Below are 17,673 nucleotides of genomic sequence, written 5' to 3'. Positions count from 1 at the left end.
TGTAAAAAAGTTCAAAAGGGGTCTGGATGCATCTTTGGAGAATAATAACATTGCTGGTTATGGATAATAGATTTATAGGGACAGAAGGTTGATCCAGGGATTTATTCTGATGCCATATTTGGAGTCGGGAAGGAATTTTTAACTCTAGTATCAGGGTTTTTTGCCTTCCTCTGGATCAACTCAGTAAAGACTCATCAGGGATATAGGTTAAACTTGATGGACTCTGGTCTTTTTTCAACCTTATGAACTATGTTACATCCAACTTTAACGAAAAGTAGTCAAACACCTGTGGGGTGTTAAGGCTTCTGAATGTCATTTTGAATACTTTGAGGGGTGCAGTTTTTATAATTGAGTCATTTATGGGGTATTTCTAGAAGGCCCTCAAATCCACTGAAAAACTGATCTGGTCCCTGAAAAATTCAGATTTAGAAAATTTTGTAAAAAATTGGAAAATTGCTGCTGAACTTTGAAGCCCTCTGATGTCTTCCAAAAGTAAAAACACGTCAACTTTATGATGCAAACATAAAGTAGGCATATTATATATGTGAATCAATATATACAATATATAAAATTTATTTGGAATGTCTATTTTCATCACAAGCAGAGAGCTTCAATGTTAGAAAAGAATGTTCAAATTTTTCATGAAATTTTGGAGAATATGTCACGAAAAAAATATCTCTGAATCAGAATGAACAGTAAAAGCATCCCAGAGTTATAAATGCTTAAAGTGACAGTGGTCAAACTCGCTCTGTGCGTAATGACGGGCAATACAGGGGCCAGAGCATCGTGACATCACGGATCCGCCTCCTCGTGACATCACGGCCATAACGTCACAAGGGGGCGGAGCCATGACGTTATGATGCTCCTGCCCCTGTATCGCCGGTCATTACGCACAGAGCCGGTTTTCTCTGTGCAGTAATGATAGCGGGGTGCTGCAGCAGAGATCCAGGGGGTCCCCAACCTCAGGACCACGGCGATCTGACATCTTATCCCCTACCCTTTGCATAGGGGATAAGATGCTAGGGGAGGAGTACCCCTTTAAGATGAAAATGGGCTAGGTCCTTAAGGGGTTAAGATCAAAATGGGCTTGGTCCTTAAGGGGTTAAGGATCTATATAGATTTTAATCTTTCTAGGCAACAAATAAAGAAACATTGGTCCTCATGAGCTGGATCTTCTTTCTTTGGAACTTGGGACTTGGCATGCTCCAGTTTTCTAAGTTCCAAGGTGGTGGTTAAAGATTGATGCAGGTGTGAGGAACTAAAGTGCCCACATAAATAACTGATCTCATGAGTTACATAGTCAACATAACTTATCTTATGAGTAATTATTTCTTTTGTCTCAATTTTTAAGAGTCAGCATGAAGAATTAAGGAGGCAGCACAGTGAGCTGCAGTCAGAGCATGAGAAACTGGGAGAAGATCTAACTAAAACCTTTAGTGACCATAAAGAAAAATATATACGATTGCAGCAAGATAAGGAACAAGAGGTGTCAAAGCTTAAAGGTTAGTGAGGATGATGGGTCCTTATTTCTTTTCTCTTATCCAGCTTTCTTCCGCGCAGATGATATACAATTGCGTTAGATGGCTACATCCCATACAACCTACCTAACTTCACCTACCATTTTCTGTACTGAGATTTTTCCACAGTAACATTATTTAGTGTTTCCACAGTAACATTATTTAGTGAGGTTTGCTTCTCGGAAGTTTTATGATCACTAAAATGGGTATCCCAGCTTCCCCTATGTCTTCACCTGAAAGACCATCTTGAGAAGAATGGCATGGTGTGGTGCCAAGCAAATGCTTTCAGCTGCTCCATATGTATTTAAAAAAAAATAAGTTACAGAAACAGTAATTGAGGTGCATGTAAAAATTTTTTTTATTTAAGCAGTACTATGGGATACAAAACCATATCCCCTATCTTAAGTATAGGGGATAAGTGTCAGATCGTGGAGGCTCAGACCGCTGGGCCCCCATGATCTCCTGACCTGAGCCCCGGCTCTCCTGAATGGGGCATGTTCAACCACCGCACAAAGCAGCGGCCGATACGCCCCCCCCTTGATGCAGCTATGGGAGATCCGGAGCGCTGCACTCAGGAATCTCCTGCTCTCCTATAGAGCTGCATTGATGGTGGGGGTGGGGGTGTTACAATTATGATTAATATTAGGATAAATTATTACTATAATTATTACTTTATTATTATTAGTAGTATTATGACTATTATGCCTAAATTATTTAATGTCTTTTCACAACACACTCACACCTGTTCCACTTTTTACATATAGCCTCTCATTGCAATGTATAACAGTACTGTTTTTGTAATCCAGGCTTTTCTAAGCAATGTAACAAAGGATATTTTTTGTGCCGTGCAAGGAAACTGTGCTGATATTTTAAATAAGTTAGTTTTCAAAGTTCTATTTACAATGGAAGATTTGCAGATTTCTGTGTTTTCTTTTATAATAATTTCAGGATTGAGCTACAGTCTATAGCTGCTTTACATATAACCCTAAAAGATCATATCTGTCCTACTTTCTTGGAGTAGAATTTGCTTCCTTTTGAAATTTGTCCTGGTAAAATTCCAGGTAAAACAAATCCTGGTATACCCGCACTGTAACAGCAGTGAGCTAATCTCATGAACTGGATGGTCTTGTGTTCATCTAAGGTCATTGCAGTGCTTTAGGGCAGCCACTGATGATGTCATGAGCCTCTTTCGTGTCAGCCAGATGAACCTAATTCCACCACAGGCTGCCCTAAGTTTGAAGGTAAAACCATCAGTTTTCCAACATAAAATGGTGAATATTGATATCTTCTCCAAGTGAATGCCACATATGTAACACAACAGAGTAATAAAGGTCTTCTTTTTTTTTTCTTCCCCAAAACCAACTGATTAGATTTCCATATTCTTTTAGTGATTTTAGTGGGAAACAAGGAGAGAGGTTCCATCAGGATTTTATAGGTAATCTGCCCATTTTTATGCTGCTCAAACTAAATGCAGCATGGAACTGGAATGTTTTTTTTTTTTTTTTTTTTTTTTTTTTTTTTTTACAGTTAAGTATGATGCACTCTTCAGTGCTGCAGTATTTCAGAAGAATTATGGTTATAATATCAGCCGGGTAAAGGAAGATCGCCCAAATGACTCAACCAGCTGGTGTTATAACTAAAAGTCCTCAGAGTGCCAACATGAATCATACATTATTGTAATAATTATTGCATTTCATGCTGCTTGAGATAAGTTCTCTTTAAGGTAATGAAATATACTAAAAGAATAGGAAAAAAAACAGAGCACGCTCCTAGTGCATCATCAGAAGGTATCAGAGTAGGTGGATGCATGCTTGTGGTTACTGCTAATTGTTGTACTTAGAGCACAAAATCTGTATAGGAATAGAGAGATATAGTACGATCAGTTCAGCTGCCCTGGATCAGCCCGATTTGCTCACTGGATTCGTAGTAATGTAGTAAATTTGACAAGTGGAAAAAAGATCCGACACTGGAGCTTCTCCCAATCTTCTTTATTTCACAAAGAGTTTGAGGATTGAACCGAATCCTTTCTCAAGTGTGTGCATCTTTAAAAGGGGTTTGGTCTGAACCTGAAACACGTTGGGAAGTGTATTTATACATATTTTATATATGAAGTTTATTAATAAAATTGTTTCAAATGGATGAAGCACTTGCAGCAATCTTTTTTCCATATATCAAATCTACTACTTTTGATTCTCTGACTCGGTTTATGCTGTTTTTCGTTTAACTCAAGGGTTGAAACCACAATAAGTACCACAAAGTTACCCTAAAACATTCTAATATAAGTGGCAGTAAAGGGAGTGTTGACAATAAAAAATAATATATATATATAAGATTCCTAGGGACATATTTGGTTATCTTCGGTTATGCTTTTTTTTTTTTTTTTTTTTAGCATATTTGTATGTGATTAAAGCCTGAAAAGAATAGTAAGGATGCCATATGATGTGGGTATGTATAATGGACAAACCATAGTGACACTGATGACAACAGTACTTACCTTGTTCCATTCCATGTTGTGGTTCTCCGGCAACCCTCTTCGGTATCTTCAGCATCAGGCCCGACTTGGAACATGGGCGGAGCTTTGTGACAACACTGCTGCTGTTACCTGCAGGGTCCGGCAAACAGCAGCGGGGACATCACTAAGCTCCGTCCATGCTCCAAGTCCAGCCCAGAGCTGAAGATACTGAAGAGGATAGATGTAAAACCAAAACACAAAATGGGACCAGGTAAGTATCGTTGTCATCAGTCTCACCTACATTAACTATCTGTACCGACAGGTTAGTGCAGGTGACACTGATGACAGATTTCCTTTAAGAAAACATCTATAGAGTGTAGAATGAACCTGTCCTGCATAGAAAGTTATGCTCAGATAATACATGTAACCACACTATTATTACTTACTACAGAAGGCATCTATAACCTGAGAGAAGAGAACAAGCAGCTGAGGAAAGCCCACCAAGATGTTCACACCCAGCTACAAGATGTCAAGGTAAGGATTTTGAAAGGGCATGTGATAGGACAGCATGTATAATTAATAAATCAGATACTGTATATTGTGTATTATTGAGAACAACTAGTCATATGCCCTCAATATCTTCTCTGCTTTGTGTGTATTGTGCTGAACATATTTCTAAAATAAAGTAGATAAACAATATATTTCTTCCAGATCAGACTGTCGGTATATTATGTCAGGGGTTTTCCAGTTTTGTCTAAATGAAAGTTCATTGTTTCATAAATGAAAAGTTTACAGCTTTTTAAGAGCCTGAGTTTCAGTTTTGCATTTTCAAGATATTACTTTGCTGTCAGTGAATGAGAACAGACAGAGGCAGCAAACTAAGCAGCCTTGACTGCAGACATTTTGGTTAGTCACTGCTGACTGCCTAGACCAGTGGTCATCAACCTGCGGACCTCCAGATGCTGCAAAACTACAACTCCCAGCATGCCCGGACAGCCGTTGGCTGCCCAAACTTGAAGCAGTAAATTTACTGTTAACCTGCCCGTGTGAATGTACCCTGTACATTCACATGGGGGGGGGGGGGGGGGCAAACTTCCAGCTGTTTCAAAACTACAACTCCCAGCATGTACTGACAGACCGTGCATGCTGGGAGTTGTACTTTTGCAACAGCTGGAGGCACACTGGTTGGATAACCTTCAGTTAGGTTCTGTTACCTAACTCAGTATTTTCCAACCAGTGTGCCTCCAGCTGTTGCAAAACTACAACTCCCAGCATGGACTGATCACCGAAGGGCATGCTGGGAGTTGTAGTTTTGCAACATCTGGAGGTCCGCAGTTTGGAAACCACTGTCCTAGACTGATACAATTGTATCTTCTTCTCAGTAAAGAGCAGGATTAGTGATGTATCTTTTTTATTTACCATAAAGAAGGATACAATATTTGCTATTGAATAGAGAAGTATTGGTCCTCCAGGGGAACTAAACATGTAGAAGTATAGATCCCCTAGTACAGTTTATGCCAACTTTTTTTATTTTTTTTCTGTAGCCCAAATTTAAATAGAACAGCCGGATAAATGTAAATATCCACCAAATTTTATGCAGTGGGAACCCAACCTCACTGCTATTTATACTGCATGGTAAGGCAGAAGTTTATGGAGTCATGGGTCTGTTTTGGGAGTTGTAGTTTTGCGACAGCTGGAGGTGCACAGTTTGAAAACCACTGTCCTAGGGGATCAATACTTGTTCTTTACTGCAGTAGCAACTATTGTAACCCTCTCTTTAGGCTAAATTAAATAGATGCATAGTACTGAGAAGATACAACTGTATCAGTTTAGACCATTGTTTCCCAACCAGTGTACCTCCAGCTGTTGCAAAAACTACAACTCCCTGCATGCCCAGACAGCCTTCGGCTGTCTGGGCATGCTGGAAGTTGTAGTTTTGCAACAGCTGGAGGCATACTGGTTGGGAAACACTGGTCTAGACAGTCAGCAGAGAATTATCTAGATAACTACTGCCAAAGCTGTGAAGCCTCTCACAAGAAAATTGAAATAAATCCTTATCAGATAATCACTTTGTCAATCTACTGCTATCTTTGTATACAATTTTATCATTTTTAAACTAAACTCATGACCAAAGCCTTCTTATTTCAATGTAGCAACAGCATAAGAACTTGCTCTCCCAATATGAACAAGTTGCAATGAGCCTGGATCACCACAAGAGTGCACTGGCTGCCTCACAGGTCAGACTAAAAGGACAATCCTTGTGTCTTGCCTGCTAGGATTTCCTCTGGTTAAGTTGGCATGCTGCTCAGCTCGCATGTGGGCCTGGCCTCATCACACTCTTGGTGTCTCCACCGCAGTCCTCCCTGCTGTAGTGGAAGTAAGAGCTGCTCATATATAACCTTTTAACAAGCATGAAGGAAGAGGGAAGACTGTACTTTGCTTTTATTTTACTTCCCGCTGGCGAATGCATGTGCCGTACGGGAGAGGGTTAACACGCTGTGTGAAAACTAATCCAAACAGAATGTTTAAATGTGAAAACGGTTAATGTGTTTTACTTGTGTGATCAGTGCTGTAGAAAATGATATTCTAATGTCTGTATTCTAGTAGCAGCAATATCCACGCTGCCTGGACTCGAAGTGAAAAGCAGCAGTAGATAAAGATTTATCTATGGCTAGTAGCCTTTTAAGGATAACATGTAGAGATGAGCGAACTTACAGTAAATTCGATTCGTCACGAACTTCTCGGCTCGGCGGTTGCTGACTTTTCCTGTATAAATTAGTTCAGTTTCCGGTGCTTCGGTGGGCTGGAAAAGGTGGATACAGTCCTAGGAAAGAGTCTCCTAGGACTGTATCCACCTTTTCCAGCCCACGGGAGCACCTGAAAGCTGAACTAATTTATGCAGGAAAAGTATCAACTGCCGAGCCGAGAAGTTCGTTCTGAATCAAATTTACTGTAAGTTCGCTCATCTCTAATAACATGTATTGATAGCCACTTCATTACACTGAGTGGTGTGGTTTTTAGAGTGGCTTAAGACCACAATTATTAATAAAGGGGTACACCAGCCTTTATAAAAAGAATCCCTTTTTATGACCACGCTCCCCTGACGAATGGAACATGTGGTCAGCACGCTGGCCTGCACACTGTATTGGAGCGCTGGAGATACACGAGCACTGTACTCCGTCACTTCCATAGAGAATACTTATTCTGGAGATTTCTGGGCCTCCCAGAGGTCGGACCCCCACAAATAGACACTTGCAGGATAGAGTATATGGGGGAGATTTATCAAAAACTGTGCAGAGGAATTGTTGACCAGTTGCCTATAGCAACCAATCAGATCACTTCTTTTATTTATCAGAGGCTTTTTTTTTAAATGAAAGAAGCAATCTGATTGGTTGCTATGGGCAACTGCTCCACCTTTCCTCTCCACTGGATTTGATAAATCTCCCCCTATGTTTTTAAATGCTTGAGTATGCCTTTCACGGGGTTGTCCTATCAAAAACACTTATAACTTATTCACAGGATAGAGGATAAATACATGATCACTGGGAATCTGTAAGCTTGGACCCTCAGCAATCTCAAGTATGGGACTCCTGAGTCTACTTTCAAAATAAAGTGTTTATTAGGCATGCGCACCAGTCATTGTCTATGGCACTGCCTGAAGTAAGTGAGGGTGTCCCAGCAATCAGACCCCCAGTGATCATACAGTTATCATCCAGACTGTGGATAAAGGGTAAGTGTTCTTGGTTGTTCATCCCCTTTATTGATGCAGTCATTAGTAGAATTTATATGATGCTACAACATTTTTCTGTAGACATTTGAATCCTGTTTTTTAACATAGTGATAAAAGGGATTGGGCAGGATTAGAAAAGCAATGCCTCTTTCTTTCAAGAAACAGTGTCACACCAATTGTGTATAGTACTGCAGTACTGCCTCATTAGCTTTAGTAGAGCTCAGCTACAATACAGGAAGCAACCAATAAAAAAACTGCTATGTTTTTGTAGTCTTGTACAACCCCTTTATTTATTTGACAAAATATAGAGCAGGAATATGTATGGGAGTGATACCTGATAAATGTGCGAAGTCATACTACTTTACCATCATGCTTTCTGATAATAAAAGATGTATGAGCTGGAAAGGTGGGGATTCTATGTATGTGGCCAATTTTACCTATATCAAGCTTACCTAGACAGTCACTGCTAGAGTATTCTGTAAGACCCTTAATAAGGTTATGCTTTTTCCGATTGCTTATGGGACCTAATAACTTGAGTCTTTTTTTTTTTTCTCTCCTGCTTAACAATTCTTTCATACCAAATGGAAGAAAATGTTAAAGGGATTATGGCACCCTGCTTTGGATTTATGTCGCCTCTCTATTTCAGAATTCTCGCTCTTGAGAAATGTGTTCTTCTCTCTTTTTTTTTTTTTTTTTTTTTTTCACGACCGACTGCTCAGCCATGTCTCGAATGCTGAAAAACAACTGTTGTCGCCTCCTGACTATATGTCAATTTGCAGTCTGCCAAGATTTGAAGAAGATTTAACCTTTCTTGCATCAGGCTACAGGATTACATGGCTTTAATTTATTTCCTATAAATCCTAAACCAAGCAATCCCTTTGACAGTTGCTCCTTTTTGGTTCTTTGCCTGAAAGTAATGTCAGTGGTCTGATGTATCATTCATTCGCGTAGAATCTCCTAGTGAAAGTGAATGGCTTTAATTTCACCAATTAGCACATTCCTCTTCGCACTGATTCCTAGACGGATGTGTGGGGCTCAGCCCGACTCGGATGTGCAGATAGCATCACAGCACTGATTGCCTCTGCTGCTGGAGACACTACCACTCTGCGCTTATCCTCACTAGTTTTCCTTTTTTTTTTTTTCTTTTTTTTAAAGAAACAAGTAGAAGACTTTTTGCAACTTAAAAATGCTCTGAATAAAGTGTCAAGTCTTCAGCAGCAACCAGGAAAAAGCACGCCACCCTCAGTGCCTAGAATAGGACCATCCATTTCAGCCCTGCACGGACATATCACAGGACAGCAGGTTGTAGATAACAATAAGTCACCACTGGTAGGTAAACCTCATACATTCATTAAAACATAATAACACTAGTTAACATACTAAAGAGAATCTGTGAGCTCTATTTTCTAAGAGCTGCAGACACCATTGGATAGCTGTTCGGATGTAAAAGCAAACTGTGCCTCTCCTGAGACTGATATAATCTCCTTTTTATTTCTCAGCCAAGTGTCAAAAAGGCAGAACTAAGCTGCTCAAGTGCCACCGTCTAGATCACCTCCTTGCTTGTACTCACCTCCCAACCCCTCCTCAATTGATGTGCAGGGCTCTGTACTTAAATAAAGAAGGGACTGGCTTGGCTCCACCTCCTTGACACTTGGCTGAGAATTAAAAAGTTATCCAATGGTGCCTGCAACTTTTGGCATCAAAGATAGCTGTCAGGTTGCCTGCATAAAAATTGGAATGACCCTTAATAAAAATGTAATTTTATTATTGTAGATTTTAAATCTATCACTCCTCTCCATTCACAACAGTGGCAGCTGAGTTCTGACTGTGTATTACAGCTGGACTTCTGCTGCTTGACTGGGGCACAGTAACAGTGTCCTTGTGATCAACTCTGAGCTCTGCTCAGGCTAAACTGTATCAGCTTTGGCCATCAGCCTGAGCAGAGTTTAGGGAATACTGTGAGGGGGTTAAAGTGGTATTTCAACCTGAAGCATTTATCACTTATCTACTGGACAGGTGAAGAGGTCTGACTCCCTGGACTCCCACTGATTTCCTCAGCCAGGGACCTCACTGTCCTAGTTCCCTACATCTGCAAGATTGTGGCTAGGAGGAGATTGAATGGAGCAGTGGTTAAGCATGCACCCTGCAGTTTTGCTAAAAATCTAATAAACTTGAAAAAGAACAAAATACACATAAGGACATTTCATAAGGTATCATCTGTAAAGGTTATTTACAGTTATTGGATGAACATATTTGTAGATGATCACCTGGAGTTGTGTTAAGTGCACAGCAGCCATGAAGACCTGAAGGAGGGTTTGCTGCCTGGGTGGTGTTTCCAGAACCAATGGAGCAGTTAAATAATTTTACTACAGACTTTTACTACAGTTGTGAGCCGGCATGATCTTCATTCAATTCTAGCGTGGGGAGAGGCAAGTCACGCTGGGCAGTACAGTTGCTGAGTCAACCGTACCATGCTCAGCGAAGTTCCATGCACAAGCCCTTTTTCTGATGAACAGGACTCATGCACAGAACTTCGCTTAGTGTAGTACGGTTGCCTTGTCAACTGTACAGCCCAGCCTGGCTTGCGTCTCCCCATCCTGGAACTGAAGATTGCCCAGGATCACAACTTTGGAGTTAATGACCATACCCAATGCATGTGGCCATGTTTTGACAAGAAGGCCAACTGCTCCATGTGGCTCTTTGTAGTAAAACTATTGTTGCCTGTAGAATCATGTGGTCATTAGTACAGATTGTTTGTTTTCTCTAAAATGATGCATCCATTTAGTTGAAAGCTAAACCCACTGTACCTGGACATAGTTTTAGTCACACATAGCCGACTGTTCTTTGTAACATTACCCTTGAGCAGTCTTCTGCTGATTAGTATACCCATATAGGCCAAATCAAATCAATAAATATTCCTTACAACATTTTTTAAGGCTTGGGCTGCACAAGGACTTTTATGGCGGGGTCCTCCCCTTTTGACATTTGGGTGGTGGTAGCGGACCATAGGAGTGCACCAGGTTGCATACATCCCAGTGTGCTCCTTTGTGCGGTGCTTCTTTTTTTCTTTTGAAGTTTACAACATGTCCATAGTCTATGCTGTAAGGTGTGAGTGTGGAAATAAATACAGCACTGTACTGAAAGTGGAAAATAGTTCAGTGAGATCTAAATGTCATCTGGTTAGCATGGGATTACACAGATGTGTGCATATTTCTTGCTAATGAATATGTGTTGGACTCCACAGATAAATATTCAGGCTCAGCATGAGGCTGGACATGAAGACACAGTCGCACCGAGCGAGGCTGCTAATGAAGAGGGTGAACGTCAGGACACAGAGAGGACTGAACTTCACAAGGCAGATGAAGACACTGGCCCTCCTCTGGAAGCTGGTCCAGCCACAGAGCATCCTGTGGAGGTTGAAGAGGAACATAAAAAAGAGCTGGAGGAAGAAGAGATGGAGCAAGTTGGAAAGCCAGAACGCTTGGTGGAGGAGCAAGATCAATTGCAGGAGGAACAAGACCAGCACAGGCAGGCAGAAGATGATCAGAGACCTGTAGGACATGAAGAAGAAGAAGAAGGAGAGGGGGAGGACAACTTTCTGCATGAACAGGATCATGCTGAGGTGAGGAACAGCATTACGCTCTGTCAGAACCAGGGTCATGTCCACTTCCAGAGAAATGTACAAGCGTAGCCCTCCTGATAACTGCATGGTAACTAAAGAATGTGCAGGTTTTCAAGGTCTGAATCACAGACAAATATAATCCGTATTAGGAAAAAAAGATTTTATTGCGGCTATATAATTTGTAGATAAACAATCACTGTAAGAGCATTATGTAGAGGAGAGTGTACCTAACTGGTAATATTCATTATGTATACAAATACTGTTAAATGATAAAAAGGTACCTTACATAGGTATACTTGTACAAAGACAAGGTGCAGTAGCACAAGAAATGTATGTGTATGTATTTAAAAGGAGAAATGCATTAACCTTTTGATAGCAGCCCATCAACGATATTGCTAAACACCAGACTGAACTGACGTAAACCAAGTAAATGTTTAATTCATTAGAACAAATTCACTAATTAGTGTTGGCTATTGCATCTTATGCCTTTTTATATTCTACTATCCCAGATGCCAGATGACATTGTTTCTTGGCTTGGTGTCATTTATCATTTGATCGTCTCTGACTCAGTAATATCTGCAGGTAGAAACCGCTAGGGAGCTGCATGTAGGAGTCTCAAGTGCTCCCTGTGCCATCCTAGCCACTAGATTAAGAACAAAGGTGTAAACTATTTAAAGGGGTATTCCAGGCAAAAACTTTTTTTATATATCAACTGGCTCCGGAAAGTTAAACAGATTTGTAAATTACTTCTATTAAAAAATCTTAATCCTTTCAATAGTTATTAGCTTCTGAAGTTTTCTGTCTAACTGCTTAATGATGATGTCACGTCCCAGGAGCTGTGCATGATGGGAGAATATCCCCATAGGAACTGGACAGCTCCCGGGACGTGAGTCATCAGAGAGCAGTTAGACAGAAAAAGACAACTCAACTTCAGAAGCTCATAAGTACTGAAAGGATTAAGATTTTTTAATCGAAGTAATTTACAAATCTGTTTAACTTTCCGGAGCCAGTTGATATATAAAAAAAAGTTTTGGCCTGGAATACCCCTTTAAGCCGCATGGTTATTTGCTATTTTTTCTAACAGAGAGATCAGACCCCTAAGCCTCAACTGAAGTATAAATCTGTCTATGAGGAGCAGTTGAAGCAGCAGAAACTAGCAGCCAAACAAGAGGAACAAGGCAGACATCTCCACGAGCAACAGGAGTCTCTGCAGCAGCACAGGCTACAAGGACATATTCTACGACAGCAGCAGATACATAATAATAAAATGGAGATGGAGAGGCAGAATAAATACAAAGAGGGGCAGATTGCAGAGAAGCTAAGGTGAGGAATTATTTTACCCAAAACTAAAGATGTCAAATAAAACTGTAATAAAGTGCTTCTGTGCAAAGTAGGCCTAAACTTGCTCTAACTTTGTAATGTACTGTGCAATATCTCCTATGACTCAGTCTCCAAGTACTTGTCCATGGACTCATGGTCCCTAGTAGATTGCCCGACTTGCACAGTAAACAATCACAGATCTCATAGATTGGCCCTTGTTTACAAAGCCTATTAAAAGGCTCAACAGTTGTGCAGGTAGGATTGCACAAACAATCGCTGACTTGTTCGTGTGGCCGTACACTGCCAACTTTCGCCCGCCACACGTCTCCAATTAAACTGGGACAAGAATGGTAACTATCACAGAATGTGGAAGGAAACCTTTCCTTGTTTGCTTTGATATTTTGATTTCCCCTTTATCACTGCATTGTTAGCCTATAGACAATTGGGAGACAATTAGAATAAAAGACAACCCCTACAGGAGCTGTGATGTCTGCATTTTCTGTAGTTAAGGAAGAGGAGTAAATGATCAGAATATGTAACAACTTGGTAGGAGAACAAGATTAGCTGTCTGTCTTGGGATAGCTATATGTGATGTGAACAGAAGGCAGTGCTTGAACCGTCAAATAATGGGCACATAAACTTTGCCAAAGGACTTCACTGACTTCTATAATGGGATCTTTCTGGTTCCAGCATGGTGCTCTCATTTTAAGGGGAAGAACCAAGCATAACTCTGCATTTTTGCCTTCTCAACAAATATGATAGCTCTAACCAAGAGAGGTGCTGAACAGAGCCTCTGACCGTAAAAGTTTATAGTAGATAGTAAATAATGCCACCATCTAGACCTTGGGCCTTGACCCCTATACACATTGGTAAAAATGTTGGCCAAACCTGCCATTTTTAGTGGGACAAGCCAAGTGTCTAATGTGTATATGGAGGCCTCCCAACTCTACCCCAACCCGGAGAAAAAAGGTTTGGGGAAACTGGATTTCAATTACCTGCCACTTTTGTATTTGGTAAGATAAGCTGCTGCCAGAGTTGTCTGGCAGAGGCTTACCTCCCCTCTCCCCACATGATCTTTTGAGGGATCCTTTCAAAACATGAGGCAGTTGTTTTAAAATATATTGTAAATCATTCTTATTTTCTTTCAAAGAATGATCTATACAAATGTTTGATTCATTGCATAACACTACAATAGTTCTTTTATATGTACAGTAACTTATCTGTTTTTTTTCCCCCCGAAATTTTAGAAAACAAGCTCAGTATGATAATATGGATAATGATATTGTACAAGGAGAGGAAGAGCAGCGTTTGCAGGAAGAAGCTGGAGGTATGATGTGTAATCCAATCTGTATACTTTAACTGGTTGCCGTCACAGGAGGAGCCGGCTCGTCCTAATCAGCATGTACTTGCCGCATAAGGATGAGCCGGCCCGTCCTGAAGCTAAACTGTCACAGCATGTAAGCATAGTGTGACAGTGAAGTGACATCAACTGCCATAGACAGCTGATCGTCACAGATATCTGCCGCAGGAACCCCTGCAGCTGGCCCTGCCCCCCGATCGCTGTGATTGATCAATCAATCCAGATTGACCAATCACAGCAAAGGCAGTTGAAAAAACTTCCTTTCACAACTCCAATCTCCTCAGTGCAGGGGGATCTGTGAGGAGATCAGAGCTGTGTAAGCTCTGGTACATTAAGATGTCACACATATCGCCCAAAGACCCCTATAACCCCCCATACCGATCCTAGTGATCCTGTCTTTGTGACATCAGCTGTCTTGGACAGCTGATTGTCATTATGCAGGGATTTCTGCAAACTGTGGGCCTCCTTATGTTGCTAAACTACAACTCCCAGCATGCCCAGACAGCTGTTGGCTGTCAGGGCATGCTGGTATTTGTAGTTTTGCAACATCTGAGACCACTGGTCTAAGTGCCACTTTTTCTTTTTTTTTGCAGCACCTTGTACTGTTGTTGGGGTCTAAGTCAGTGGTCTCCAAACTGCGGCCCTCCAGATGTTGCAAAACTACAACTCCCAGCATGGCCGAACAGCCAACAGCTGCCTGGGCATGCTGGAAGTTGTAGTTTAGTAACATCTGGGGGGCCACAGTTTGGAGACCATTGATCTGTGATCCATCAGTGCTTGCTTCTGCCTGCTCCTATCTACATCCCCAAAAAGTGCTGATCACAGGGTATGTCCAGCTACACAGCGCAAAACAGTCAATGGGGTGGCATGGACCGCAAACTCCCCCCAAAAAGGTGCACAAAAAACAACCTAAGCCAGTAACTGAGCAGTGAACGGAACAGGATTACATATACACCCCCTTACATAGTTACGACCCCCCCCCCCCCCCATGGTTTCCAAAACAGAGCCTCAAGCTGTTGCAAAATAGCTCTTAGTATTGCTGGACAGCCATTGACTGTCCAGGCATGCTGGAAGTTTTGCAACAGCTGGAGGCACCCTGTTTGGGGAACACTGCCATACAGTATATTTTTGCTGGCGGAGGCAATTGTAACCCTTAAATCTGGGTCCGCCCCTATGCAAATACCTAATTTAGGCCTCGAATGCGCATGGCGCTCTCTCACTCCGGAGCCCTGTCATATTTCAAGGCAACAGTTTAGTGCCACATATGGGGTATTTCCGTACTCGGGAGAAGTCGTGTTACAAATTTTCGGGGGGCTTTTTCTCCTTTTATCCCTTATGAAATGGAAAAGTTGGGGTCTACACCAGCATGTTTGTGTAAAAAAATTAAAATTTGACACGAGCATGCTAGTGTTGCCCCATACTTTTCATTTTCACAAGAGGTAAAAGAAAAAAAAGATCCCCAAAATTCGTAACACAATTTCTCCTGAATAAAAAACACGTGACCCCTTTTTGGAAACGACACCCCTAAAGGAACGTAACAAGGGGCGTAGTGAGCATTTACACCTCACAGTTCTTTGACAATTTTTTGTTAGATTTGGACGAGAAAATTAAAGATTTCATTTTTTTTCTCTAAAATGCTGGTTTTACCCAAAATTTTTCATTTTTACAAGGGGAAATAAGTAAAAAACGCCCCCAAAATAACCCCCCCAGAGTAAGGAAATACCCTATATGTGGATGTAAAGTGCCATTGGGCTTTTTGAGAGAGAATTTGGCTTGAATTGAAGGCCATGTGTGTTTACAAAGCCCCAATGCTGCCAGAAAAGCACACCCCTCACAGAATTTAAAAAAAGGGTGCATTGAGCATTTACACCCCACAGGTGTCAGACAGATTTTTTTGAACAGTGGTCTGTGAAAATGAAAAATTTGGGGTAACACCAACATTTTAGTACAAAAAATCTAATTTTTCATTTTCAAGTCCAACTTTAGGGAAAATTTGTTAAACATCTGTGGGGTGTAAAGGCTCACTATGCTCCTTGTTATATTCCTTGAGGGTGTCGTTTCCCCAAATAGTGTGCCATTTGGGCATTTTTTTTTGTGCTGTTCTGGCACCATAGGGGCTTACTAAATGCGACATGCCCCCCAAAAACCATTCAGCAAAATTCTCTCTCTCTCCAAAAGCCCAATGTCGCTCCTTCCCTTCTGAGCCCTCTTTTGCACCCACAGAACACATTACATCCACATATGAGTTATTTAATTACTCCAGAGAAATGGGGTAACAAATTTTGGGGGACATTTTTTTCTATTACCCCTTGTGAAAATGAAAAATTTGGGGTAATTTAAGGAAAGTTTGTCAATCACCTGTAGGGTGTTAAGGCTCACTATACCCCTTGTTACGTTCCTTGAGGGGTGTAGTTTCCCAAACAGTATGCCATGTGTGGTTTTTTTTTTTTTTTTTTTTTTTTTTCTTTTTCGCTGCTCTGGCACCATGGGGGCTTCCTAAATGTGACATGCCCTCCAAAAATTCTCTCTCCAAAAGCCCAATGGTGCTCCTTCTGTTCTGAGACATGTAGCGCGCCAGCAGAGCACTTTACATCCACATATGGGGCATTTCCTTACTCGGGAGAAATTGGGCTTAAAATTTTGGGGTCCATTTTCTCCTATTACCTTATGTGAAAATGAAAAATTTGGAGTAACACCATCATTTTGGTGTTAAAAATCATATATTCACGTCCTACTTCAACGCACTTGTGAGGTGTTAACGCTCACTGTACCCCTTGTTATGTTCCTTGAGGGGTGTAGTTTCCCAAATAGTATGCCATCTGCAGGTTTTTTTGCTCTTCTGGCACCATGGGGGCTTCCTAAATGCAACATGCCCCCCCAAAACCATGGCAGCAATATTTGCCCTCCAAAATCCCACAGTTGCTCTTTCCCTCTTGAACCATGTTGGGAGCCTGCAGAGTACTTTGTCAACATATGAGGTATTTCCATACTCAAGAGAAATTGGATTACAAGTTTTTGGGGTCTTTTTCTCCTTATACCCTTTGTAAAAATGAAAAAAAAATGGGTTACATGAACATGTTAGTGTAAAAAATGGAGATTTTGATTTTTCTCTTCCACTTTGCTGCTGTTCCTGTGAAACACCTAAAGGGTTAACAAACATTCTGAATGTCATTTTAAATACTTTGAGGGGTGTAATTTCTATAATGGGGTCATTTATGGGGGATTTCTCACTTAAAGGCCCTCAAATCCACTTTAAACTTAACTGGTCCCTGAAAAAAAATCAGATTTTGAATTTCTCGTGAAAATTTGGAAAATTGCTGCTGAAGTTTGGAGCCCTCTAATGTCTTAAAAAAGTAAAAACATGTCAACTTTATTATGTCAACATAAAGCAGACATAGTGTTTATGTGAATCAATATATAATTTTTTTTTTTTGGTATGTCCATTTTCCTTACAAGCAGAGAGTTTCAAAGTTAGAAAAATGCTAAATTTTCATGAAATTTGGGAATTTTTCACCAATAAATGATGCAAGTATCAACGAAAATTTACCACTGTGTTAAAGTAGAACATGTCACGAAAAAACATTCTCGGAATCAAAATGAAAGGTAAAAACATCCCAGAGTCATTACTGCATAAAGTGACAGTGGTCAGATGTGCAAAAAAAGGGCTCGGTC

General features: G+C 40.8%; 1 protein-coding gene across 5 annotated transcripts in view; it reads left to right on the top strand.

Annotated features, from left to right (window-relative positions):
- GOLIM4 (golgi integral membrane protein 4) overlaps nt 1-17,673 on the top strand; it is a 148,889-nt gene that overhangs the window by 95,631 nt on the left and 35,585 nt on the right. For 2 of the 5 annotated variants that reach the window (XM_056565108.1, XM_056565112.1), the window contains exons 5-11: nt 1,352-1,502; nt 4,421-4,503; nt 6,123-6,206; nt 8,855-9,028; nt 10,944-11,321; nt 12,406-12,644; nt 13,889-13,968. In XM_056565108.1, the coding sequence (XP_056421083.1) occupies nt 1,352-1,502; nt 4,421-4,503; nt 6,123-6,206; nt 8,855-9,028; nt 10,944-11,321; nt 12,406-12,644; nt 13,889-13,968 (1,189 nt within the window). The remainder of the gene's footprint in view (nt 1-1,351; nt 1,503-4,420; nt 4,504-6,122; nt 6,207-8,854; nt 9,029-10,943; nt 11,322-12,405; nt 12,645-13,888; nt 13,969-17,673) is intronic. The other 3 variants (XM_056565110.1, XM_056565109.1, XM_056565111.1) reach the window with 3 other exon arrangements.

The sequence above is a fragment of the Hyla sarda genome, chromosome 3 (assembly GCF_029499605.1).
Source record: "Hyla sarda isolate aHylSar1 chromosome 3, aHylSar1.hap1, whole genome shotgun sequence".
NCBI lineage: Eukaryota > Metazoa > Chordata > Amphibia > Anura > Hylidae > Hyla > Hyla sarda.
This window is presented reverse-complemented; position numbering and strand designations above follow the sequence as displayed.